Here is a 24647-nt window from a genome sequence, read left to right as displayed (position 1 = left end):
CACCCACTTTTCTCGCCTCTCTCTCCCGGGGTCGAGAACCGCTTTCAAGGCCAGTACTCTTTGGTGCCTTGGTGTGGGTGCAGCTAGCCTCTCTCGCGATCGGCACATACTTCCCACACTTCCCCTTCGGTGTGGATCGCATGAGGCGCTCGAGATGCGATCCACTTCCCCTCTTCCTGGACCTGCCAACCTATCCTCGGTGCGCATCCCAGACGATATTTGTTTCGCCTGCGGCTATCGATTACCGCCCGAATGCAACACCACGCGAAAATTTGCCAATCGCAGAGGACGCTAATATTCGCGAGCATTCCAACCAAGAAAGTAAACAAACCAAAAAAAAAAAACAAAACGCAATCCTCCTTCACCCGTTCAGCAGTGTTCCACCGGCGGCGGGTCTTTGCCCCATGATTTCCGAGCTGCCCCAACGTAGGCCACACCCACGGTATGTACCCTGCTTCCTACCTACACCTACCTATCAGCGTGTCGTCTTCCCTTTACAGCCGCAAGTCATTTGCATGGTAGATGCCAATAGGCTTCCCTGCCAGGTTCTCCAGCTCGAACATATTGTTCCCTACGGGCTTCACGACTCAGCACCTGACGAATTTCCGGGCGAACTTGGCGTTGTAATTCTTCCCGAAATCGCTCAGGGTGAAATTCCGTCGGAACACTTCCTGGCCTGGTTTCACGTTGAACTCCCGTGCGCGCTTGTTGTACTGCCGGCTGCTCCGCTCGTACGCCTGATGCAGATGTTGCTTGATCCGGTCGCGTATAATGTTGCGCTTGTCCTGGCAGTTTAAGGTGGCCACTTCGTGGTCCGTCATTGACTGCAGCTTCCTGGCCAACTTGTAGCAGCTGCCGTGCAGGTACATGTGCTGCCCGAACACTGCGAAGAAAGGAGTCACGCCCGTCGCCTCGTGCACCGCATTCCGGATCGCGACCTCGATCTCCGGCAGAAATGCGTCCCAGTCACGATGGTCTTCCTCGAGATAAGTCCGAATCGCGGCCAGCATCGTCCGGTTGACCCTCTCTGCAGCGTTACTTTGCAAGGGAATACACCGCCGTCCGCATGTGTTGTACCCCATACGCCTCCATCATGTCCTGGAACGCCTTCGAAACGAACTGCTTCCCATTGTCGGAGTGTATCACTTCCGGCACACCAAACTTGAAGAAGACTTCGTGCACCAGGAACTCGACGACGCTGGTGGCTGTGGCTTCCTTCATTGCCTTTAGGAAGGTGAACTTTGAGAAGTGATCCACGACCACAAATATCCAGGCTTTCCCTCGTTTCGACCGTGGATATTTGCCCAGGAAATCTATGTATAGTTTCTGGAATGGCCTTTCCGTCACCACTTCCTGCCCTATCCCGACCTGCGTGCGATAATTCGGGGCCTTCGCCTCCTTGCACTGATTGCATTGTCCCACGAAGTCTCGAACTTGCGTCGTCATCCCTGGCCAGTAATACTGCCGTTGGAGTTTTTGTAGGGTCTTTTTTACTCCTCCGTGTCCTGACGTCGGTTCCTCGTGAGCCGTCGCGATCATCCCGGCTGTCAGCGATGCCGGAATCCACAGTTTCCATGGCCCACCCTCGACTTCATCTTCCAATCTCCAAAATCCGAGGCGTTTAAAGATGAGGTCGCCTTCCACGCGAACGTCAGGTAGGCGAGCCTGGTTATCCCGTATCTCATCTCGTATCTCTTTATATTCGGCAGATTGGAACTCCGTCGTGGCAAATCCCAGGGTGTCGTCTGCGTCCAGCTTCAGCTCCTCCACGCATCTGGACAGCGTATCGGCCACCACGTTGTCGGCTCCCTTCCGGTGCGAAATTCCGAAGTCGAAGCCTTGCAGCCTGAGGGACCATCGTGCCAGGCGTCCGCTGAGGTCCTTCATGTTCATCAGCCACTTCAGACTCGCATGGTCGGTTATTACCGTGAACGGCATCAGTTCCACATATGGCCGGAATCTCTCTATGGCAAGTACTGCTGCCAAGCACTCCTTCTCTGTCACCGAATAATTTATTTGGTGTTTGTTCAGTTTTGCAGAGAAGAAGGCTATCGGACGCTCGTTCTTGTCCTCATCATATTGGAACAGGACTGCTCCCACCCCAAGATGCGACGCGTCGCACTGGACATAAAACGGCCGTTTAAAGTCAGCGTGGACCAGAACCGGGGCCGAGGTGAGTGTGTTCTTCAGCGCCTGTATCGCGCTCTTGGCCTCTTCGCCCAGCACTAATCGCGTGGTTCTTCCTTTCTTTAGGGCGTCCGTGAGCGGTGTCGCCATGGCTGCGAAATCCTTGATGAACCGCCGGTACCACCCCGCTGTGCCCAAAAGGCTCCGCAGTTCCTTCACCGATTTCGGCTCGGGAATCTTTTGTATCGCGACGATTCTTTCCGGATCCATTCGGAGTGTCCCTCCGCCGATGATGAACCCCAGGTATTTCAGCGTCTTGAAGCAAAACTTTGACTTTTTCAACCCTATCGTCAAATTGGCCTTCCTCAGACATTCCGCCACCAAACTGAGGTACTTCATGTGCGTGTCGAAGTCCGGCGTGATGATCAGCAGATCGTCTAGGTAGACGAACACGTTTGACCTCAGCTGCGCGGGAATCACCTGATCCATGAGCCGGCAAAGCCGCTGCGCCGCGTTGCACAGCCCGAACGGCATCATCGCGAACTGGTATAGTGGCCTTCCCGCCACCGTAAATGCCGTGTACGGGCGGCTCTCTGGGTCCAGTTCCACCTGCCAGAAGGCGAACTTGAGGTCGACACTCGAGATGAAGTGGGTCTGCTCTATCCTGGATAGGATTCCCTCGATGCTTGGCAGCGGGTATGCGTCCTTCACGGTCAACTGGTTCAGCTTTCGCGCGTCCAGACAGAACCGGTTCTTGTCCGGCCTTCGCACCACCGTCGTGCGGTTACTCCACGGACTTTCGCTGACCTCGATCACACCTAGTTCCAACATCTTATCGACCTCAGCCCATACGATCTCCTGCATCGCTGGCGACAGAGGGTAATGCCGGTCCTTGAAGGGTTCCGCGCCTTCCATGAGTTGGATTCGGTGTTTCTCCACCGATGTCCTTCCCAATCCTACGTCCTCAAACGCTAGGAACTCCTTCTTCACCGCCTCTAACCGATTCTTTTCTTCCTGTTGCAGGTCCCATTCCTCGATCACCGACTCCTTTATGGCTTTCCCGTCGAGCCACGGATTCGTTGCGTCCCAGAGCTCCGCAACGTTTGCCTCTGGATTTTGTGCTGGCATCTCTCCGAGAATGGCCGGTGCCAATGCGAATCGCCTCCAAAAATCGATCCCGAGGTACATGGCCTGCTCCAAATACGGGCACACGTAGAAGGTGAGCACCTTCTCCACTCCCTTAAACTGTACCGGCACATGTACTCGTCCAATAATCGACCTATCTTCTCCCGCAGCGGTCTTCACTATGGACACGTACTTCTCCATCCTCACGCCAATCTCCTCCAGCAACTCGTCCTCTCCCGAGGACGTTGACGGACGCGCCTGTGTCCAGCAAACCGGTCACTCGCTTGCCCTGGATGAGGACCTCGGCAAAAACTCGGGGGTCGCTTCCCATTCCTCGGCGCACGGCTTCCACCACGGCTCGTCGAGTCTGGTGTCTCTGCCGGAATCGTTTCCTCGCCTTCAGGAGCCTCCGGCTGACGGTTCGCATCCCATCTAGCTGGTGATTGTTGAATATGCGGTTCCGGGCCTCGAGGTACCGCTGCATCCGCTCCTCCGCTGGTAAATATCTTAAATAATTGGTTATAATATTTGTTTTCCTAACGACTACATCTGTATTTCTAGGTAAACTTATAGTTGCGGTCCGCGACTTCATTAGTTGCGGTTGGGCCTGTATCTCGAGCGCGGGTCTCCCACCTTCCCTGCGCTCGCCCTTGCGTTTCCCGCGCATACCGGGCAGTTCGGGGTGACTACCTCCGGTTTCCCGCATCGGTAGCAGAAAATCTTCCGCTCTGGCGACGGGCAATCGCGGAAACCGTGGTCGGTCTGGCCGCAGTTCCAGCAGGTCAATCTCGGCCTGGCAACCTCCTCGACGATCGGATCCTCAATTCCCGCCTCGACCTCGGGTCCGTCGACCGCCACCTCTTCAACCTGGCGTCCGCTTGGCTGGAACTTGGACGGCCCGCGATAGGTGGGTCTGACCTCCCGCTTCATGAAGGCCTCTTCCACCTCCAGGCATTCCTCACGCAGATGCTCCACGCTGTATACCCTCAGGGCATACACAAATCTCGCAATCTCTGCGGTAAGTCCCTTTTTTACGATACGGATCATCTCTGACTCCGGTATGGGTGCCATCAGTCGGTTACCCAGCCGCCGCATCGCACGGAAGTACTCTTCCACCGATTCGCCCTGCTGTTGCCGTCGGTCCTGTAGCGCCCGCCGACGCTCGAACTCGCCGCCTATGTCACGGAATCTGGCCACCAGGCTCTCCTTAAGGTCGTCCCAGGTCTGCGGCGGATTCTCCTTGACGTGCTGCCAATACCATTCGGCGGCCTGGCCTCGCATCAGCTGGTAGAAGTTACTCAGCACCTGGTCCCAGGAACACCGAGACTGCCGTTGTAGGTATTCCACCCTGAAGACGAAGTCTTCTACGGCGAGCTTGTTTGGGTCGCCGTCGAAGAAGATCTCCCACTTCTCGATCCGCACCCCTCTCACCGCCTCTTCTTTCAGGGCCCCGGAGACCCTCGAAGCTATATCTTCGGTCGTCATCCCCCGTCTGATGTCGGCATCGCTGCCCGCCGGTTGTCTGCTGCTGCTGCTGTTCGCCTTGAAACCATCCGGCGCCGACGTCCCAACGCGCTTGGCCGCTGTGCACCCTAGGTGGTTTAGGCGGTGAATTACTCGCAACTTCCTCCTCTCGCTTGGATCGTGGATACGCTCCCGTGGCGCTTCCCACCTCCTGGCGTCTAGGTGCTCCGTACCCGCCATCGGCCTCGACGTCAACACGACCCGCCTGCTGTTGCAGCGTCTGGACTGCGGCTGCCGTCTCCTTTAACGGCTGGATCACTTGGTTGATCATTGCCATCATCTCCAGGAACCCGCTTCGAATCTCCTCCTGGAGCGTCCGGCTGATGCCATCCGATGCCGCCGCCCGGTGCGTCTCGTATGCCTGGGCCACCGCTGCATTCACCGAGGATGCGATCTCGCTCGGAATTCCGCGGCGTGGGGGAGACAGCTCCCAGCTGTCCCCTGCTGCATCGCCTGCTGCATAGCCTGCTGCGCCGCCTGCTGCGCCTCCTACTGCGCCTTCCTCCTCTCGGCCCTGCTGACCATCCTTCGGGGGAGTTCTAGTGGTCATGTTCCCAGCTCTAGACCGCAAGTTGTATGGTTGGACCATTCACCTACACTGTTCCTATCGCTACTTTTTATTTCCTAACACTTAACACGCTTTTTTTTTTTTTTCTAGACGTAACACAACAAAAACAACTCTATCTGGACAACAAAGGGGAAAAAAAAATGATGCCATGCCGGAGCCAACTGCCTCCTGCTTTTTCACGTCTCTTGCCTACTCCGAGATCGATTGCTACTTCCAGCGAGCTCCGTCGGATCCACTATCTTCTGCACGGAAGATAGGGCATCGAGGGCGCTCACTTCTCTGTTGGCTTCCTGTCCAATTGTGCCGCGGATGTGTTTGCGAGTCCTTTGGCCGTTCCGGATGCATCGCATGGTGAACCCTGTGTCCCCATGGGCCATCTGGAGAACAGTCATTCCCTCGCACACATCCGCGTCGCAACCGGCAGGAGCCTATTGCACACTTCATCCATTGTTTGGAGATCCTCCCGCGTCCACCAGGCAACGAAAGTGAGCCTCCTAGCTGACGTATTTCGCCGCTAGTGCCATCCCTCTCCTCTGGAAGAATCCCCATTTTTAGGTGAGTTTCTCGACAAAAACAAAACTTATTATTTGGACAATTACTTTGTGGTTTTTTTCTCTTCCAGTCGCCCAGGTTTTCTTGCGGCGAGCTATTATGCACGGCATTCAGAACCGCCGACATAAGTCATCGCATCGCTTTCCAACCTGGACAGCCGAACCACCTGGATTTCAGCCCTCGGCTGGAAGATATTTCTTTTTTCTCTCATCAACAGCATTGTGGGTGCGATTATCCTTGTCGGAAGGACACTCGCCACCTCGCTACCTATTTGATGCTTGGGCGCCATTATGTTACGACCTGAGTTTTTTCGATGGGGCAAGGCCGGCTAGCCAGGCTCCCCTCTCAGGGGGATTTCTCCCCATTCGCCCGCAGGTCGCACCATAAATCCCAGCTGATCTGGAATCCGCAAAACAAATAAAAAAAAAACAACAAGGACCGACAAGAAACGTAAACAAACTACATTACTTTACAACAATTACTGCCGGCTTACTTCATCTTTCTCTTCTCCTCTCTCGGAGTGTAGGCTTGGGCTCGGCTGGAATCGCCCTGGACGCCCCTCCCTTCCAGAGATCCGGACTCTCATCTTCGGCGGATCTCCCCTTGGCAGGCGGACTTCGCCGGCCTACTCCTGACTACGGTCTAGTCATCATTTTCCCCCCCAATCGGAAACGCTTAGCAACTCATCGTTATAAACTTTTTTTAATTTCCTAGATTATCATACATATTTAACTTTGACATATAACTAATTAACAAACTTTTATTTCTCCTTTTCAGAACATCACATGGGCAAAACAATATCAGAAAATATGGAAATTGAACAAACGACGATGAAGACAGTGGAGCAGCGAACAACAACAAGACAACGATTTTTTGCACAGGTATAAATGTATATCAATGTATATAATTATTCAAATGTACCCTCGTCATTTCAGCTACATCCTACCTACTTGGAGCCCCAAAATAGATGAAGGGACTGAGACGGGACTTCCAAAATGGTTTATCTTCACAAGTATACCCCTACACTACAAACCGGCCTTCGCAGCGCAGTCGCATCAAAGATCTATCTCTCCTCTTGACTTAAGTTTTAATTTATGTTAATTTTTCTGTAATTGTTTATGTTCACGGATGTCTATTAGTTCATGTTGGTGGATGTAATTGATAATTGTTATTTAGGTGCCTTCGGTTTAATTTTACGTGCTTTTCATTTTTAAATTTTCAGGTGTTCGGCGTTTTGGTGCTTTTTAACTATGGCGTTTTATATTGCCAAATAAATGTATTTAATGTATTCACATACAAATTTTCTTACGCACCGACAAACAAATAAACAAAATAAATTAGCACGGGCACTTTAGAATAAATAACATCGATTTAAATTTAATAAATAAATGAATAAATAGAATTGAATAAATTAAATAAATAAATAAATGTGGCGGAAATAAATAAATAAATAATTTAGCCTACTGTTTCTTGCATAAATAAATAAATTTAATAATATTATCCGGCCGTGGATTCTTTGGGGCTTCCGTCACCTTCGTCCCGGCTGAGACGGTGGCACCTCGGCCTTTGAGGTCCAGTATTCGGGACCCGTTCGACTTTGGGGTTGGGGCCGATTTATTTTTGCTTTCACTATTTACTCCCGCCCAGAATTTCGCCTCCAGAAGGCACAGGACCCTGTGAACGTGTCGTGGTTTATTTTAATTCTAGTTCCGTTTGGAACGGACTCACTTTGATTTCTTCCTGGCTGTTTCCCTTCTTTCTGGTTTCCTGGCGACCGGCTCCTGGTCACCCTCGTGGCTTCCCGTTTCCGTTTATCCTTCTCTCTAATTCCTGGCTTTTTTCCCGCACTCCCGTCCGAAATATATATATTTTTTCACCTTCCCGTACTGTTTTCGGTTTTCCGGTTTATTTTTCGGTTTTTTTGCGGTTTTTGAGGTTTTTCCTACTGGCCGCCATTAGCGGTCACCTTGCCCTATATAGGCTCGGTTCCCACCAATTCCTTCACCCACTTTTCTCGCCTCTCTCTCCCGGGGTCGAGAACCGCTTTCAAGGCCAGTACTCTTTGGTGCCTTGGTGTGGGTGCAGCTAGCCTCTCTCGCGATCGGCACATACTTCCCACACTTCCCCTTCGGTGTGGATCGCATGAGGCGCTCGAGATGCGATCCACTTCCCCTCTTCCTGGACCTGCCAACCTATCCTCGGTGCGCATCCCAGACGATATTTGTTTCGCCTGCGGCTATCGATTACCGCCCGAATGCAACACATTTACTTTTCATTCCGGCAAGAAAAAGGCCCGTTTTTCAAATCGAAAAAATCTTTCGTTTTCGATTACCGGAGCACCAATTTCTCGTTTTCAAAAACGAAAACGAAAAAATCTTTTTGATCACGTCGGGGTCACCAAAATGTTTGTATGAGTGTTTGTTAGTGTGAGTAGGCTTCGATGCCTGGCAAAATAGTACATAAACTAATTGCCTTATTTGTGTCGCACCCAGCACTTGAACTAGGTGGACTGCAGTTGGAGGAGTAAAGATCTCTTTGAATTGCAGATGATTACTGACTTTATTGATTCAAACTGTGACGCCTCTATTCTACAGGCGCACAACCTCCTATACGAAATAAGCCCTAGATACTAAGCATATAACTATTCCCCCCATATTATAGCCATAGTTTAAGTTTAGAGAGTAAGTCGGCACTGAAGCCAATACATTATTATTAAAACTTCTTTAGTTGGCATTGGAGCCGTAATCAAGACAACCGTGGAGTATATTTAAATAGGGATAATTAAGCTAACGAATAAGCTGAGTTCAGCACCTCAGAGGTCGCTAAATCGGGCACATTATCGACTAGTCGAACTAGTCGAACCAGATCCGTTCTCGGTGAACCGGTTCGAACCACCGGTTCACTCAAAAGCTATGACAGCTCGCGTCTTCCGGGATTCGCTCTCTTCCGTCGAAAACTTTGCACCGAGGCAGACGTGCCCATCGCCGCGCCTCCGCGACCGAGTCAAACAATCAAAGTATATCGCGTCCTCGTCCCATCCCGCGACGAACACGCCCGCACCGCGACATTAACGACGAGAAACAAACCGACACAGTGACAAGAAAACCACCGCGACAGCCCCCACGCCCGCTGACACGTGGGCTAGTTTCGTAAGTTACAGGAGTCAATTCTGTAAGGCAGTAGTAGGCTACACACTTAGATAACCCAATAACCAATAAACTAACAATTGAACCTACCCGTAGTAGTATTTCCTTGGTAGTATTGGTCACGGTTTTCAGGTTCCCCGATCTCTGTCCCGCTGGCGGCCCCAAAATACTGCGTTTCGGCATTTCCATTCGCACGTGTTTTACGGCCATCCAGCCTCCCATCGATCCTCTCCCGTGCTCCCAGCCGCAGCGTCACGCCAGCGCAGGTCCATTCCGTGCATAACGTGCCGCCCCAACTGGAGGACACCTACTCCTCTGCCCCACGCCGTTAGGAATCCTCTCCCGTGCTCCCCGCCGCAGCGTCACGCCAGCACAGGCCCTTTCCGTGCACAGCGCGCCGCCGCGACTGGAGGCCACCTGCTCCTCTGCCCCACGCCGCTAGGAATCCTCTCCCGTGCTCCCCACCGCAGCGTCACGCCAGCACAGGCCCTTTCCGTGCACAGCGTGCCGCCGCGACTGGAGGACACCTGCTCCTCTGCCCTCGTTCAGTTAGGAATCCTTTCCCGTGCCCACAGCCGCAGCGTCACGCCAGCACAGGCTCATTCCGTGCACAGCGTGCCGCCGCGACTGGAGGATACCTACTCCTCCGCCCACGCCCAGCTTAGGAATCCTCTATCGCAACTGCAGTCGTAGCGCCACGCCAGCACCGGCTCTTCCGTGCACAGCGCGCCGCCGCGACTGGAGTACACATACTCCTCCGTCCACGCACAGTTTAGGACCCTCTGTCATACCTGCAGCCGCAGCGCCACGCCAGCACAGGCTCCTTCCGTGCTCAACGTGCCGCCGCGACTGGAGGACACGTGCTCCTCTGCCTTCGCCCCACTAGGGACCCCCTTCTTGTGCCCGTAGCCGTCGCGCCACTAACCCTGTTTTCCCGCGTACTGTGTACCGCCACGACTACGAGTGCATCCGCGTCCGTATCCACTCCTAGAGTAGGGACACTCCGACACACGCTGCCGCCACGCCTGCATTGGCCATTCCGCACACCACGGTGACTCGAGAATCTCTGCCTGACCGACCCGTAGCCAGCCTCCGTGCCCAGCCGGAGTTGACTAACACCTCTCTGACGCCCTGGCCATTCCCTCGACCCACGTCGCCCGAATTCTGGGCGAGATCAACCAAATCCCGCCGGGAGTCCACCGGAGTTGCCACTCCGCGCACCGGCGAAAGCAGTACAAACAAGCAGTAGGCGCAAGCAGTGTCTAAAGCAGTTCGCGACGAGCAGCTTTCTGTCAGGGACCGACCGATCAAGCAGATCGACGAGTCGGTAAAAGCAGCGCGGCGACCGGCCATTGACAAGCAGCGCGTGTGCCCCGCCTGCTCCTAGAGCATCTCGTGACCACCTCGTCTGGCAGTCACGTTGCCGACCCTCGGGGATCAGAACTAAGTGCGCGTAAATTCGCAACCCGGGTCCCGCACGCTGTTATAATAAATTCCTATAAATATTTCCGTCCCCTCTAAATAAATTTCTTGAAGAGGATCCCTGGTCACGACTGGGATCTATCCCGGCCGGAGAGATTCGTTACAAGTGGCGCCCGAGCAGGGACGGGATTGGGTTAAAAACCAGGAAAAATAACACCTAGATAACAGCCGTGTGGCCCCGGGCCAAAGCCGGAAAATAACTTCCATCGAATTCCGCGATCAAAATCCGCCGAAAAGTGCCGGCGACCGCGAAATTCAATCGCACCGCCCAGTAACCGCGACAAGCGACAACCGTGTCCACCAGTAGCCGCGTCCAGGAGCCCACGAGCTCATCCGCGTCTCCGCCAAGTCAACGCGAACGAGTGTTAGTGCCAACAGACAATTAATCCACGCAACGTGCCCCAGCGGCCTAGACTGCCTGATACAACCAACACACGAGAAGACATACAAGCGGAGACTAACAGAAGCCATGGATACGGACCAGAAACCTGCCGGTGAGTTCGTTCCACGTTTACTTAAAAACCCTGGGGTCTCCTCGCGGTGGATCTATTCCCGCCCGAAGGCCGAATTATTAGCATTCGCGGAAGAATTTGGGTTCTCTCCCGACGGGGTCGTCGATGACCTACGACGGAGCTTCGTCACCCTGATCAAGGAATCCGAGCAACCACAGGAAGTGTGGACTCGACTCGCCGACCTGGAGCGTCGATATATCACTCGGGGCCCGAGCCCTGTGCCTCAGGGAGAAGAGCGGCCGGGACCCAGTGGTCTCTCCGCCGGCAAAAATGCCAATTCTGGACGCCCACGTAGCGCCCCCGGTTCCACTACTCCAGTTCCTCTAACTAGCTTCGTTGTTACCACTCCCAGCTTCACTGTTACCGCCCCAAGCCTCGCCGTCGCCGCCCCTCCTACTTTCACTACCGCTCGAGAAACCTACGCTGAGCCGAGCTACGACCGGCCCCGTCGCGACTTTGTGTGCGTCCCAGAGCGGATCCGCAAATGGGGTTTGCAATTTGATGGGTACTCCGACCCATTGGCCTTCATCGAACAGGTCGAAAGTCGGGCCTTGTCTTATGGAATCGACCTAGGACTCCTCCCTCGAGCCATGGCGGAACTGCTGACGAGCAGGGCCGACAAGTGGTTTCAAACCAGCCGCCTCCAAGAGGCTGATTGGGCTACATTCCGACGGGAATTCCTCGAGTTTTTCCTCCCGCCCAGGTACCTCCAGCGCTTGGACGACCGAATCCGGAGTCGCGAGCAGCTAGGAGAAGAAACTTTCAAAGATTATATGCTCGACCTTCGCGTTCTCATGCGCCACGCGGGCTACAACGAGACCCAGGAGCTCGACCGCCTGTACGAGAATATCGCACCCGACTATCAGATGTACATTCGGCGCAGCGAGTTCCAAACAATTGGGGAGCTGGCCCAACTGGCAACCGAATTCGAAGCCGTCAGGCGACGTAGCCTAGGGCGATCCCAAGCAATGTCAACGCCTCCGAGTAGCCCCTCCTTCCGTCCGCCTCCCCACAGTGGGGGTCAAACATTTTCTCCCGGGTGCACCAGAACAAACGACGTTCCGCGGACGCCAGGTCAGGTACGGCCGCCCGCGCCCGTGCGAGTAAACCGGGTAGCGACACCAGATCGCCGCATCAACGTGCAGGATGCGTGCCGAAATTGCGGGGATTCCGGGCATTTCAGCCGCGAATGCCGGAACCCTCGGCTATACTTTTGCTGGGACTGCGGACGACGCGATGTTCGCACCTTAGAGTGCTGCCGCCGACCCCAGCCGGGAAACGGAGCGGGTCCCCACGACCGGCGGAGTCCGTTGGGGACCAATCCCGCAACGAACACCTTGTAAACGCGCCGCTAAGAATCGAGAGAGGGAGGATCGCCGCAGAAGTCGAGATCGGTGGCCATCGACGTCTGGCCACCATCGACACTGGCGCATCGAAGAGCTTCATCAGCCAGGAAGTCGCCAACCTAGTTGGCCAACGACACCAGTTTCAGGAGATCCGCACCCAAATTAACTTGGCCGACACCTCGCGAGTCGAGGTTCGACAACTCCTGCGCGCCGATATCACCCTCGCTCGGAAGACTATCCAGGTGCCCCTCTTCGTTATGCCGGCCATGCTGGAACCCCTGATCCTGGGCATGGATTTCCTGGCCACGATCGGCACCACCATCCAGTGTGGGACGGCCAAACTCATCCTGTCGAGACGACAGCCGGAAGAGCGGGACATGAGGCCACCCAGAGACGCGAGACGCAGCATACATACAACGGACTCTCGAACCACCGAACCACCCAGCCCACGGGGCCCAGCCGGATCCGAGCTGAGCAAGGAAGCACCGCCTACTCGCCCGGAAGACCCCCGCCTGGGCATCGCCGACCATTTCACGGAGACACACGCCGGAGAGCAACACAAGATACACGAGAATACTAACGCCGGAGAGCAATACAATGAACACACAGAGACACACGGGAGCCCCGACGCGGGCACACAAGGAAGACACACAGAGACACACAGGAGCCCCGACGCGGGCATACAAGGAAGACACGCAGAGACACACGAGAGCCCCAGCGCGGGCACACAAGGTAGACACGCAGAGACACACGAGAGCCCCAGCGCGGGCAAACAAGGGAAATACACAGAGGCACACAGGAACCCAAGCACAGGAACCTCTGAGAGTAATCTCATGAACCTACATGAGATGGTAAACACCGAGGACAAGCACACAGAGGCACACATCGACACACACCCCGAGACACCCGAGGAGAATCTTGAGGGCGCCCCCGAGGCCACCAACGAGGAACAAGACCCTCGTATCCAGGAGTTTTTATACGAACAGCTGGTTCAATTCGAGGGAATGACCGGAGTGGCCAATATCGCCGAGCATAGGATTACCATGCGAGACGATCGGCCCATCAAGCAGCGGTATTTCCCAAAGAACCCGGCTATGCAGAAGATCATCGACGAGCAGGTGGACGCCCTCCTTGATCAGCATTGCATCGAGCCATCGCGCAGTCCGCACAGCGCTCCCTTGGTCCTGGTCAGGAAAAAGACTGGACAATGGCGCATGTGCGTAGATTATCGTCAGCTAAATGCCAAGTCGATCCCCGACGCGTATCCACTGCCGCGTATCAACCATATCCTTGAGCGGCTTCGAAACGCAAAGTATATTTCCACCTTGGATTTGCGCAATGGCTATTGGCAGATTCCAATGGAAGCAGGCAGTCGGGCGTGTACCGCCTTTACGGTCCCTGGCCGCGGCCTTTTCCAGTGGCGGGTCATGCCTTTTGGGCTCCATTCGGCTCCAGCCACCTTCCAGCGAGCGCTCGACAGCGTGATCGGGCCAGACTTGGACCCATATGCCTTCGCTTATCTAGACGACATAATCGTCATCGGTGCCAGTCTCGAAGAGCACATGGAAAATTTGCGGAGAGTCTTCAAGCGGCTCAGGAAGGCGAACTTACGGATAAACCAAGACAAATGTTCCTTCTTCAAACGGAAGTTGGTTTATCTCGGCCACGTCATTAGCGACCAGGGCATTCACACGGACCCTGAAAAGGTAGCCGCCGTGCGGAACCTCAGTCCACCCACGAGTCTTCGAGAGTTACGCAGATGCCTAGGCATGGCCTCATGGTACAGGAGGTTCGTACCGAACTTCGCGTCTGTTGTTCAGCCCATGACGAACTTGCTGCGCAAAAACCAGCGGTGGAAGTGGGAGCAAGAACAACAGAAAGCCTTCGAGCTCCTCAAAAGTCTGCTAACGGATGCTCCGGTACTGGCATGTCCAGACTTTTCCGTCAAGATGACGCTCCAGACCGACGCGAGTAACTATGGACTCGGAGGTGTGCTGACGCAGGAAATAGAGGGACAAGAACGGGTCATTGCATACGTGAGTCGGAAGCTAGACGCTGCCGAACTCAACTACTCCCCTACGGAAAAGGAATGCCTAGCCATCGTCTGGGGAATCCGCAAGCTCCGATGCTATCTCGAGGGCTATCGCTTCGACGTGATCACAGACCACTTGGCCCTGAAATGGTTAGATCAAATTGAGAACCCGACTGGAAGGATCGCCAGGTGGGCCTTAGATCTTCAACAGTACCAATACGATGTCCACTATCGCCTCGGGAAATATAACGTGGTCGCCGATGCCCTATCCCGGCAACCACTGGAGCACCTCCAGCGACTAATGCCAGACGAACGATTGTGCAAATGGCTGAAACGAAAACTGGCGGATGTTCAGGATGACCCCCAGAGATTTCCCGACTATGTCATTCAGAACGGAGAGCTGTACCGACACCTCGGACACCGCCCAGACGACCAGGATTATATCCCCTGGAAGCTCTGCGTTGCGGCTGAGCATCGAGCGCGGATCCTCCAAGAATGCCACGACGCGCTCACGGCTGGTCACTTTGGCACCCGGAAGACGATTCTGCGGATCTCACAAAAATATTACTGGCCCGGAATGTTCCGCGACGTGAAACAATACGTCCGTCAATGCGCCCTCTGCCAGAAATATAAAGCAGAGCAAAAGGCACAAGCAGGAAGGATGCTGACGAGACAGGTCGATGAACCCTTCGGCATCGTATGTGCAGACTTCGTGGGACCACTACCGCGCTCCAAGGCAGGAAACACAATGCTGCTGGTCTTCTTCGATAGTTTCACCAAGTGGGTGGAATTAGTCCCATTGCGAAAAGCCACCACCACCACGTTGATACAGGCGTTCCGCGAAAGGATCATTGGGAGGTTTGGAGCTCCAAAGAAACTGGTGTGCGACAATGGCACCCAATTCACCAGCAAGGCCTTCAGAGGATTCCTTAGGGAGATGGGCGTAGAACTTCAATACACGGCCCCCTATTGTCCACGCGAGAACCCCACGGAGCGAGCGAACCGCACAGTCAAGACCATGATCTCTCAGTACGTCGGCAGCGATCAGAGTACGTGGGATCAGCTAATACCTGAACTGAGCCTCGCCATCAATACCAGCGTTTCGGAGACCACAGGGTACAGCCCGGCTTTAATACTACAGGCGCGAGAGCCGCGGTTACCAGGCTCATGGTACGATCAAGTGACACCGGGAGCAGGCGTCGCTCCGGAGACCCCTGCCGACCGAGCTGGACGACTGAAGGAAATTTTCCAGATCGTCCAAACAAACATCCAGAAGGCAAGCCGCGACCAAGGACGGCAGTACGACCTCAGGCGTCGGGCATGGAGGCCCACCATCGGCTCCCTGGTCCTCGTGCGCCAACATCACCTATCCAAAGCGGTGGACGGGTTCGCTGCAAAACTCGCGCCCAAGTTCGACGGGCCATATAAAGTGGTCGCCCTTCCGTCCCCAAACATAGCCCGAATCCGCTTGCCCGGGAAACGAAAGGGCCGCCTTGCCAATATCGCCGACTTAAAAGAATTCCATTCTTTTCTTCCCACAAGTGATGCAGACACCGACGACGACGCCATGTCGGAGGACAACGCCGGTGTTCAACCCGGGTCCGACAAGCCACGGTCACCCGACCGCGATATCAGCGAGGGGTGAATTTAAGTAGCCCACTAGGTTCCCCCTAACCCTAAGACCATTGTTAGCAATTAGATTAACATTAGAACTTTTGCCTACTACTGCCCGTTAGGACATTAACATTTAAGTACTGGTTAGTTTAAGTTTGGATAGTTCTTTTCTCCCATAGACGTATCTACGCGCGCGCCACGAGCTAACCAGGATGGAACCCATCACAATCAACTCCAGCGACGAAGAGAACACGGCTCCCAATGGAGCTTACGACAGGCCAACGACCGGCCGCGAACCCCGGCTACGCCCTGGCACATACTACGCCGGCAGACCCACAAGAGCTTGCCCAACCGGGATCCGACAGGCTCGAGGCCCTACCCGAGCCCCGTCGCCCCCGATGCAGCCAACCATGTCCAGAGCGCCACCGCGCCGAGCCACGTCGCACCCGATGTCCGAGTCTTCGGACGAGTCTCCGTCAGCCTCGCCAACACGGCGCGCCGCGCCACCAACGCCTCCACGACCCTCGGGCCGCTCCCGAGCCCCGTCGCCCCCGATGCAGCCAACTACGGCCAGAGCGCCACCGCACCGGGCCACGCCGCACCCGATGTCCGAGTCTTCGGATGAGGCCCCCTCAACATCGCCACCACGGCGCGCCGCGCCACCAACGCCTCCACGACCCTCGGGCCGCTCGACCTCCCCGTACTACACGGACAGGACTGGACGCAGGGTCCCCTGCTCTCAAGCTCCGCCGTCGGGACCCTATCAAGGGTATCACAACCCGGATGCGCCGGGCCACTCCCGGTGGTTCTACAACCCGGGCCCGCCAAATCCGGACGCGCCGGGTCACTCGCGTTGGTTCCACAACCCGCGCCCCGCTCCAGGATACCCCGACTCGACCGCTGCTGCTCCACCACCTGAAGGGCGTTACAGTCCATGTAGCCCTCGCCAGCAGAACCCGGAGTCAGACGAGGACGACGACGAGGAGGGAGACTCCCGATCCCCCAGTCCAGCTGCCCCGACGCGCGACGAGGACTACGTGCTGGAGTATGCCACCGACAGCGACGCCACCCCTTTGTACCCCGGATACCACGGGGAGGGAGCCAGCGAGCAGAGCAACGACGACGCGCAAACAATTAGCAGCGACAGCGAGCCAGACGCTGGTGCCCCCTCGGCAGCCCACTATCAATGGGAAGGAGAGGAGCCGTACGGGTTCTGGCGGGGATCGTGGATTCAGTTAATCCACGCCCGCTACACCTCCATCCTCATCGAGGCACCCTTCCGGCCAACTCCTGACCCGATCGTCACCTTTCCCCCGTCACCGGAGAGGCTGTGTATAATGGCCCCGGACGAGGACTGGGAGATGGACTTGGGAAACACCCCCGAGGTCCGCCCCCCGTCGCCAGCACTGGGGGAGGATGCGGTCCTACCCATCTTCCCCGGCGACCGGGCCGACGACAACGCACCACTGGCATCAACGAGCAAACAGGCGCTCCACCTCCAGACATACAACGACACACCATTGGCGTCTACCAGCCAGCAAACGCGCCACAGCACCAACCAGGCGGACGACAACGCCCCGCTAGCATCCTCAAGCCGAGGCTCAATTCCCATCGCTAACGAAACCACCGAGCAGGGCTACCAGCCCACCGGGAAGGCGATGGAGTGGGAATCTGAGAGCAGCGATAGCGAGACGGAGACGGGACAAAAATTCCGCCGCAAGGAGGCGCAACCACGGCCACCGCCGAACATTGCTATGCCAAACCAGCGATCCTCGGCCCACCGCCGCGGGATAGCCACCGCAAGGAACGCGCCGCCCAACGCTGCCGAGATCAACCGCCGGGCAGCGAACCATAGCCGCTCCACTACCCACGAGGAGGTCACTCCCCCAGCCACCCCACGTGTCGGCTTCGGAGATCGCGGGTTCGATCTCTCTCCGGGCACGATGGATATGCTCATGGAGGCGCTCGAGCCGGGAATAGAGGGTCTTGTACAAGAATTAATCCCAGACTGGGACCCAAGTGCCCCTCCAGCGCCGCATTTCCCGCGCCCAGTCCCTGCGACCACCACCGCCGACGAGGTCCCACCTCCAGCACCGCGCTTCCCGCGCCCAGTCCCTGCGGCCACCACCGCCGACGAGGTCCCACCTCCGGCACCGCGCTTCCCGCGCCCAGTTCCTGCGGCCACCACCGCCGACGAGGTTCCACCTCCGGCGCCACGCTTTGCTCGTCGAGCCCCTCCGGCGGATGATTTCACCACCGACGACCCAGCGCCCGAGCGAGTCGCCATACCAGCCGCCTGGTGGACTAACACGCACGACCAGCGAGTTCCACTGGCGGTTTGGCAGGAGATAGCGCGCCGGAGCCATGCCGCACAGTACTCCCGTCAGCGCTTCCGCGTCCGCACGCAGGAAGGACCATACCAAATCCCCATGAAAACGACAGGAGAAGTCCAGATCCGTTTCGGCCGGGCGGAGTAAGAAGGGAGTGTGACGCCTCTATTCTACAGGCGCACAACCTCCTATACGAAATAAGCCCTAGATACTAAGCATATAACCATTCCCCCCATATTATAGCCATAGTTTAAGTTTAGAGAGTAAGTCGGCACTGAAGCCAATACATTATTATTAAAACTTCTTTAGTTGGCATTGGAGCCGTAATCAAGACAACCGTGGAGTATATTTAAATAGGGATAATTAAGCTAACGAATAAGCTAAGTTAGCACCTCAGAGGTCGCTAAATCGGGCACATTATCGACTAGTCGAACTAGTCGAACCAGATCCGTTCTCGGTGAACCGGTTCGAACCACCGGTTCACTCAAAAGCTATGACAGCTCGCGTCTTCCGGGATTCGCTCTCTTCCGTCGAAAACTTTGCACCGAGGCAGACGTGCCCATCGCCGCGCCTCCGCGACCGAGTCAAACAATCAAAGTATATCGCGTCCTCGTCCCATCCCGCGACGAACACGCCCGCACCGCGACATTAACGACGAGAAACAAACCGACACAGTGACAAGAAAACCACCGCGACAGCCCCCACGCCCGCTGACACGTGGGCTAGTTTCGTAAGTTACAGGAGGCAATTCTGTAAGGCAGTAGTAGGCTACACACTTAGATAACCCAATAACCAATAAACTAACAATTGAACCTACCCGTAGTAGTATTTCCTTGGTAGTATTGGTCACGGTTTTCAGGTTCCCCGATCTCTGTCCCGCTGGCGGCCCCAAAATACTGCGTTTCGACATTTCCATTCGCACGTGTTTTACGGCCATCCAGCCTCCCATCGATCCTCTCCCGTGCTCCCAGCCGCAGCGTCACGCCAGCGCAGGTCCATTCCGTGCATAACGTGCCGCCCCGACTGGAGGACACCTACTCCTCTGCCCCACGCCGTTAGGAATCCTCACCCGTGCTCCCCGCCGCAGCGTCACGCCAGCACAGGCCCTTTCCGTGCACAGCGCGCCGCCGCGACTGGAGGCCACCTGCTCCTCTGCCCCACGCCGCTAGGAATCCTCTCCCGTGCTCCCCACCGCAGCGTCACGCCAGCACAGGCCCTTACCGTGCACAGCGTGCCGCCGCGACTGGAGGACACCTGCTCCTCTGCCCTCGTTTAGTTAGGAATCCTTTCCCGTGCCCACAGCCGCAGCGTCACGCCAGCACAGGCTCATTCCGTGCCCAGCGTGCCGCCGCGACTGGAGGACACCTGCTCCTCTGCCCTCGTTCAGTTAGGAATCCTTTCCCGTGCCCACAGCCGCAGCGTCACGCCAGCACAGGCTCATTCCGTGCACAGCGTGCCGCCGCGACTGGAGGATACCTACTCCTCCGCCCACGCCCAGCTTAGGAATCCTCTATCGCAACTGCAGTCGTAGCGCCACGCCAGCACCGGCTCTTCCGTGCACAGCGCGCCGCCGCGACTGGAGTACACATACTCCTCCGTCCACGCACAGTTTAGGACCCTCTGTCATACCTGCAGCCGCAGCGCCACGCCAGCACAGGCTCCTTCCGTGCTCAACGTGCCGCCGCGACTGGAGGACACGTGCTCCTCTGCCTTCGCCCCACTAGGGACCCCCTTCTTGTGCCCGTAGCCGTCGCGCCACACTACCCCTGTTTTCCCGCGTACTGTGTACCGCCACGACTACGAGTGCATCCGCGTCCGTATCCACTCCTAGAGTAGGGACACTCCGACACACGCTGCCGCCACGCCTGCATTGGCCATTCCGCATCACCACGGTGACTCGAGAATCTCTGCCTGACCGACCCGTAGCCAGCCTCCGTGCCCAGCCGGAGTTGACTAACACCTCTCTGACGCCCTGGCCATTCCCTCGACCCACGTCGCCCGAATTCTGGGCGAGATCAACCAAATCCCGCCGGGAGTCCACCGGAGTTGCCACTCCGCGCACCGGCGAAAGCAGTACAAACAAGCAGTAGGCGCAAGCAGTGTCTAAAGCAGTTCGCGACGAGCAGCTTTCTGTCAGGGACCGACCGATCAAGCAGATCGACGAGTCGGTAAAAGCAGCGCGGCGACCGGCCATTGACAAGCAGCGCGTGTGCCCCGCCTGCTCCTAGAGCATCTCGTGACCACCTCGTCTGGCAGTCACGTTGCCGACCCTCGGGGATCAGAACTAAGTGCGCGTAAATTCGCAACCCGGGTCCCGCACGCTGTTATAATAAATTCCTATAAATATTTCCGTCCCCTCTAAATAAATTTCTTGAAGAGGATCCCTGGTCACGACTGGGATCTATCCCGGCCGGAGAGATTCGTTACAAAACTTAACGATATTTATAGCTAACAAATGTGCTTGCATTTACGAATATTAATGATAAAGAATAATGTAGGTTGCTAGTGCATGCGGAAACAAATATGCTTCTGGTTACAAATGTTGATGTGGAAGAATAATGTAGGTTGTAATGGTATATGCAGAATGAGGCTATTGCTCCATTCTACTTCATCGCGTCAGCAGAATCTACATATGCGCTTGACCTGGTAATCTATACTTTATTTTGGCTGCATATGAGAGTGCTGCGTCTGACGAATTACAGATTATCTAATGTTATGATTATGAATTATATATATATTGCAGCGACTGAACATTCTCCCGGCCGTTGAACGGGTGTTCAACCTTCAGTAATGTCGAACGAAAAACTCCGTGGGGTAGGTTCGGGTACTGGCTGTTCACTTGTTGTCCGGGGATTGGGACTGCATTGTGGTGTTCTCCAATTGATTCGTCGATATCGTAGACTCAGGGTCACGATCAGTAGTATTGATATTGATAGTGCCACATAGGCGGCTACTTGATGATGGTGTACAACGCTGACTTGATTTTCGTACTTCGCATCTTTTAGTTTGGCCAGTTGTTGTTGTAGGGCATCTAATTCGCCTAATTCGGCGTCAGTTATCTTGGTTGTCGATTCTCCGACTGGTTTCGGTGTCTCTTCTATGTCTATCTTGGTGATGTTGCCAAAACGAACATATGCTGCTTTTGTCTCGCTGCGACTTGTGCTAAATGTACTAACACTGATTTTTGAGTTGCGCGCCGTGCAACCTGCGGTGAGTGATAGTAAGCCTGTTCCTTCCATTTGTACCGTGGAGGGAACTCCCTTGCATACCGCCTGCAGTTCGATCGGACTGTGGGTTGCAAACATCCATCTGTTTCGTTGATGTGTTGCTGACCATATTAAATCGAACTTCGATTTAGCAGTCTCACATTCCGTCTCAGTCTTGTTATTGAACAACTGAAATTCACATCGATTATCTACGCTAAACGTAGCTTGATGATTGACGCATATGTGTTCATCCTTTGGCAATTGTAGACATTGATCAAACTCGTCAGTAGTTAGTCCCATGAATTGATCTCTATGGGCATTGACAGTTATGATCCTTGTTTTGAGCTTGAATTCATGCCAGCTTCCTGCCTTCCATGCAGGGATGGGGAAGACGCTGAAAACTTCTTGCTGCGCTGTGGATACTAATGGCAGCGATATTTTGAAGATAACATGGTCAGTGGTTGTTGTTCCCTCGGCATGCATGATTCGATAGAGTTGTATTACGTCATTTGAAGAGACTGGCAGCTGTTGATCCGGTGGGATGTGCTCCCTAATCTGATCAAGTTGATCCCTTAATTGTTGGGGAGAAACTAGCATGGGGCTAATTGTTCGGTGGCGAATGTCGGTAAGAACGTTGGTTATCTCATTTTGCATTCGCTGCATTCCATTTGCCAGTAGAGTGAGTTGGGCTGTCAGGATCATGAATGCTTGTTGCAGATAGTTGCCTTGATATTTTCCTCGTTCTCTGGTGAGAGCATCTATTTGTCGTTCTATGTTTCGTATGCGGTCGTTGGTAGCTGAATTGCTTTTCCTTACCACATTTATAGTGGAATCCAAGATTGATGTTTGGTTCTTCAGTAGCATCATTAATACGTCCTCGTTTGATTTGACATCGTTTATGACCTTGGACATATCTTCAGCATATTTGGAATCCAGCACGCCAAATAATGAGTTCGCCACATTACCGACTATATCTAGCGGTGATCTTCGCTGCCGTGAGTGATTAATAAGCTCATTTCCGGCTTGTAACTCGGCATGTACGTGTTGGAAGTGCGCATATATAGAGTTACATGCATTGACGTTTTGTAATTCTGAACACTTGTGTTTGAGTTCAGTTATTACATTATCATGTCGCTAGTGGCAGCATGAGTAACATTGCCAGCAAGGTTGGAAGGATTGAAGGTGACACCTTCCTTCTCTGAGTTGGCATTTCATCCTTTGACGTTGTATCTTCGACGGAACTGTGCGGACGTTTGACGGCGGTTTCTTCTTTCAACAGTGGCGCGAGACGAGTTACTGACCGTTTGAAGATCCCAGATGCAGTCTTTACATCTACTACTCGGACATGGTTGTCCTTACCGGGATAAGTCTTCACTATTCGTCCCATTGGCCAACTCATCACAGGCACGTTGTCTTCCTTGACTAGCACAAGTAGTCCCTCCTTCACGTTTTGTAATGCGGTTTTCCACTTGTTGCGCATCTGAAGCTCTTGTAGATACTCCATAGACCATTGGTCCCAGAACATTTGCTTTAATCTGGACACTAATTCCCATCTTTTCACCAACGTTTTCCCTGGTGAGGCTAGATTTGCATCGGGAGCGGCGGTCAACGGTTCACCAATCAAAAAATGGCCAGGAGTCAGAGCTGATGTATCTGTTGGATCAGATGACATCGGTGTCAGCGGTCGGGAATTGAGGATTGCTTCGACTTCCACGATTACGGTGTTAAGCTCCTCAAATGTTAATGAAGCTGTGGCTGTGACTGATACTAGCAGCCGCTTCGCGGATTTCACCGCAGCTTCCCAAAGCCCGCCAAACGATGGTGCTCGGGGCGGTATGAACTTAAACTCCACTTGCTTTTTATTGCAATGGTTTATAATCTGTTCTTGAGCCTTGTCGGTGAATATAGCTTCCTCTAAGGCCTTCAATTGATTGTTGGCACCGACAAAGTTTGTTGCGTTGTCACAGTGAATAGTCTGACATTTTCCGCGTCGACCCAAAAATCGTCGAAGTGCAGCTAAAAATGCATCTGTTGTCAAATCACTTACTAACTCCAGATGAACTGCCTTTGTTGCACAACAGCAGAAGACTGCAATGTAAGCCTTATCAGGTCTTTTTCCACGTAGTTTGTGATGAATCCAAATCGGTCCACAGTAGTCAACACCAGAGTTAAAGAATGGCCGAGCTTGTGTTACTCGGTCAGCTGGTGGGTTGCCCATGATTTGTTGCATCAACTTGGGCCGTGCCTTTGTACATCTGACACAGCTGTGAATTATGCTTCTTGCCATTGTTTTATCATTGAGAATCCAATATTGTTGTCTGGCAATGGCTCTTAGAGCTTGAGCCCCGCAATGCATGTTCTCTTCATGCATCTCTCGCAGTAGCATTTTCACAAGTGGATCGTTGTATGGAAGCAAAATTTGATGCTTCGCGCTATATGGAAGGCTAGATTCTTCTAATCTACCTCCGACTCTGATCAGTCCGTCGGTTCCGATTATAGGACATAGGGAGACAATCGAGCTCTTTTTGTCCAATGTTTTGTGGATTCGGAGTTGTTTGTATTAAGCACTAAAATCAATTTGCTGGATAGTTCGCAGGATGATGGTCCTTGCATTGGTTAACTCACCGACACACAATGTAGTTGTGGGTGATCTGTTTTTCTTGTTACAGAACCGTATCATATATGCTACAATACGTTGTAGCTTATTGAAGGAGTTGCTGTGGTTGCACTTGTAGAGTACACTGCCAATTTCATTTTGACATGTGGGCAAGCTTATGTGATTGAGCCTGCGTTCTAGATCGCTGGGGGTGGTAGTTGGTACCTGAGCCCACTTGTCGCGAGAGCCATGTAGAAATAGAGGTCCGTATAGCCATAGATTGTGTTCTGCTAACTTGCTGGCGGCAATTCCTCTTGATAGTACATCTGCTGGATTGTTAGCTGATGACACGTGACGCCACTGAGATTGGTCTGAAACAGCTTGGATTTTTGCGATTCGATTTGCCACAAACGTGTGATATGATGATGCTGATGCCTTTATCCAGGACAGCACCACAGTCGAATCTGACCATAAGTATCCAGGTACC

The 24647-nt window shown here is 54.3% G+C and overlaps 3 protein-coding genes across 3 annotated transcripts; 1 reads left to right on the top strand and 2 right to left on the bottom strand.

Moving 5' to 3' along the window:
- Nucleotides 1-587: 587 nt before the first annotated feature.
- Nucleotides 588-1010, bottom strand: LOC138928514 (uncharacterized). Its single transcript, XM_070285669.1, has one exon. The coding sequence runs from the start codon at nt 1008-1010 to the stop codon at nt 588-590; it is 423 nt and encodes a 140-aa protein (XP_070141770.1).
- A 15230-nt stretch (nt 1011-16240) lies between these two features.
- Nucleotides 16241-19889, top strand: LOC121502492 (nucleolar protein dao-5-like). Its single transcript, XM_041776175.2, has 4 exons — nt 16241-18501; nt 18602-18621; nt 19300-19633; nt 19667-19889. Exons 1-4 carry the CDS (start codon nt 16241-16243, stop codon nt 19887-19889), a joined length of 2838 nt encoding a protein of 945 aa, XP_041632109.2.
- Nucleotides 19890-21135: 1246 nt separating this feature from the next.
- Nucleotides 21136-22047, bottom strand: LOC138928513 (uncharacterized). Its single transcript, XM_070285668.1, has one exon. It carries the CDS (start codon nt 22045-22047, stop codon nt 21136-21138), a length of 912 nt encoding a protein of 303 aa, XP_070141769.1.
- Between the last annotated feature and the right edge of the window lie 2600 nt (nt 22048-24647).

This window comes from Drosophila kikkawai, chromosome 2L, assembly GCF_030179895.1.
Source record: "Drosophila kikkawai strain 14028-0561.14 chromosome 2L, DkikHiC1v2, whole genome shotgun sequence".
In the NCBI taxonomy this organism is placed as follows: domain Eukaryota; kingdom Metazoa; phylum Arthropoda; class Insecta; order Diptera; family Drosophilidae; genus Drosophila; species Drosophila kikkawai.
The sequence above is the reverse complement of the archived record's forward strand: the minus strand, read 5'-3'. Positions and strand labels throughout refer to the sequence as shown.

Coding starts and splice junctions, on each gene's coding strand:
- LOC138928513 (XM_070285668.1), bottom strand. CDS start 22,047: ATGCATGCCGAGGGAACAACAACCACTGACCATGTTATCTTCAAAATA.
- LOC138928514 (XM_070285669.1), bottom strand. CDS start 1,010: ATGCTGGCCGCGATTCGGACTTATCTCGAGGAAGACCATCGTGACTGG.
- LOC121502492 (XM_041776175.2), top strand. CDS start 16,241: ATGGAACCCATCACAATCAACTCCAGCGACGAAGAGAACACGGCTCCC. Junction 18,502..18,601: donor ATCCGTTTCGGCCGGGCGGA/GTAAGAAGGGAG, acceptor CCCATATTATAG/CCATAGTTTAAGTTTAGAGA. Junction 19,634..19,666: donor TGCTCCTCTGCCCTCGTTTA/GTTAGGAATCCT, acceptor CCACAGCCGCAG/CGTCACGCCAGCACAGGCTC.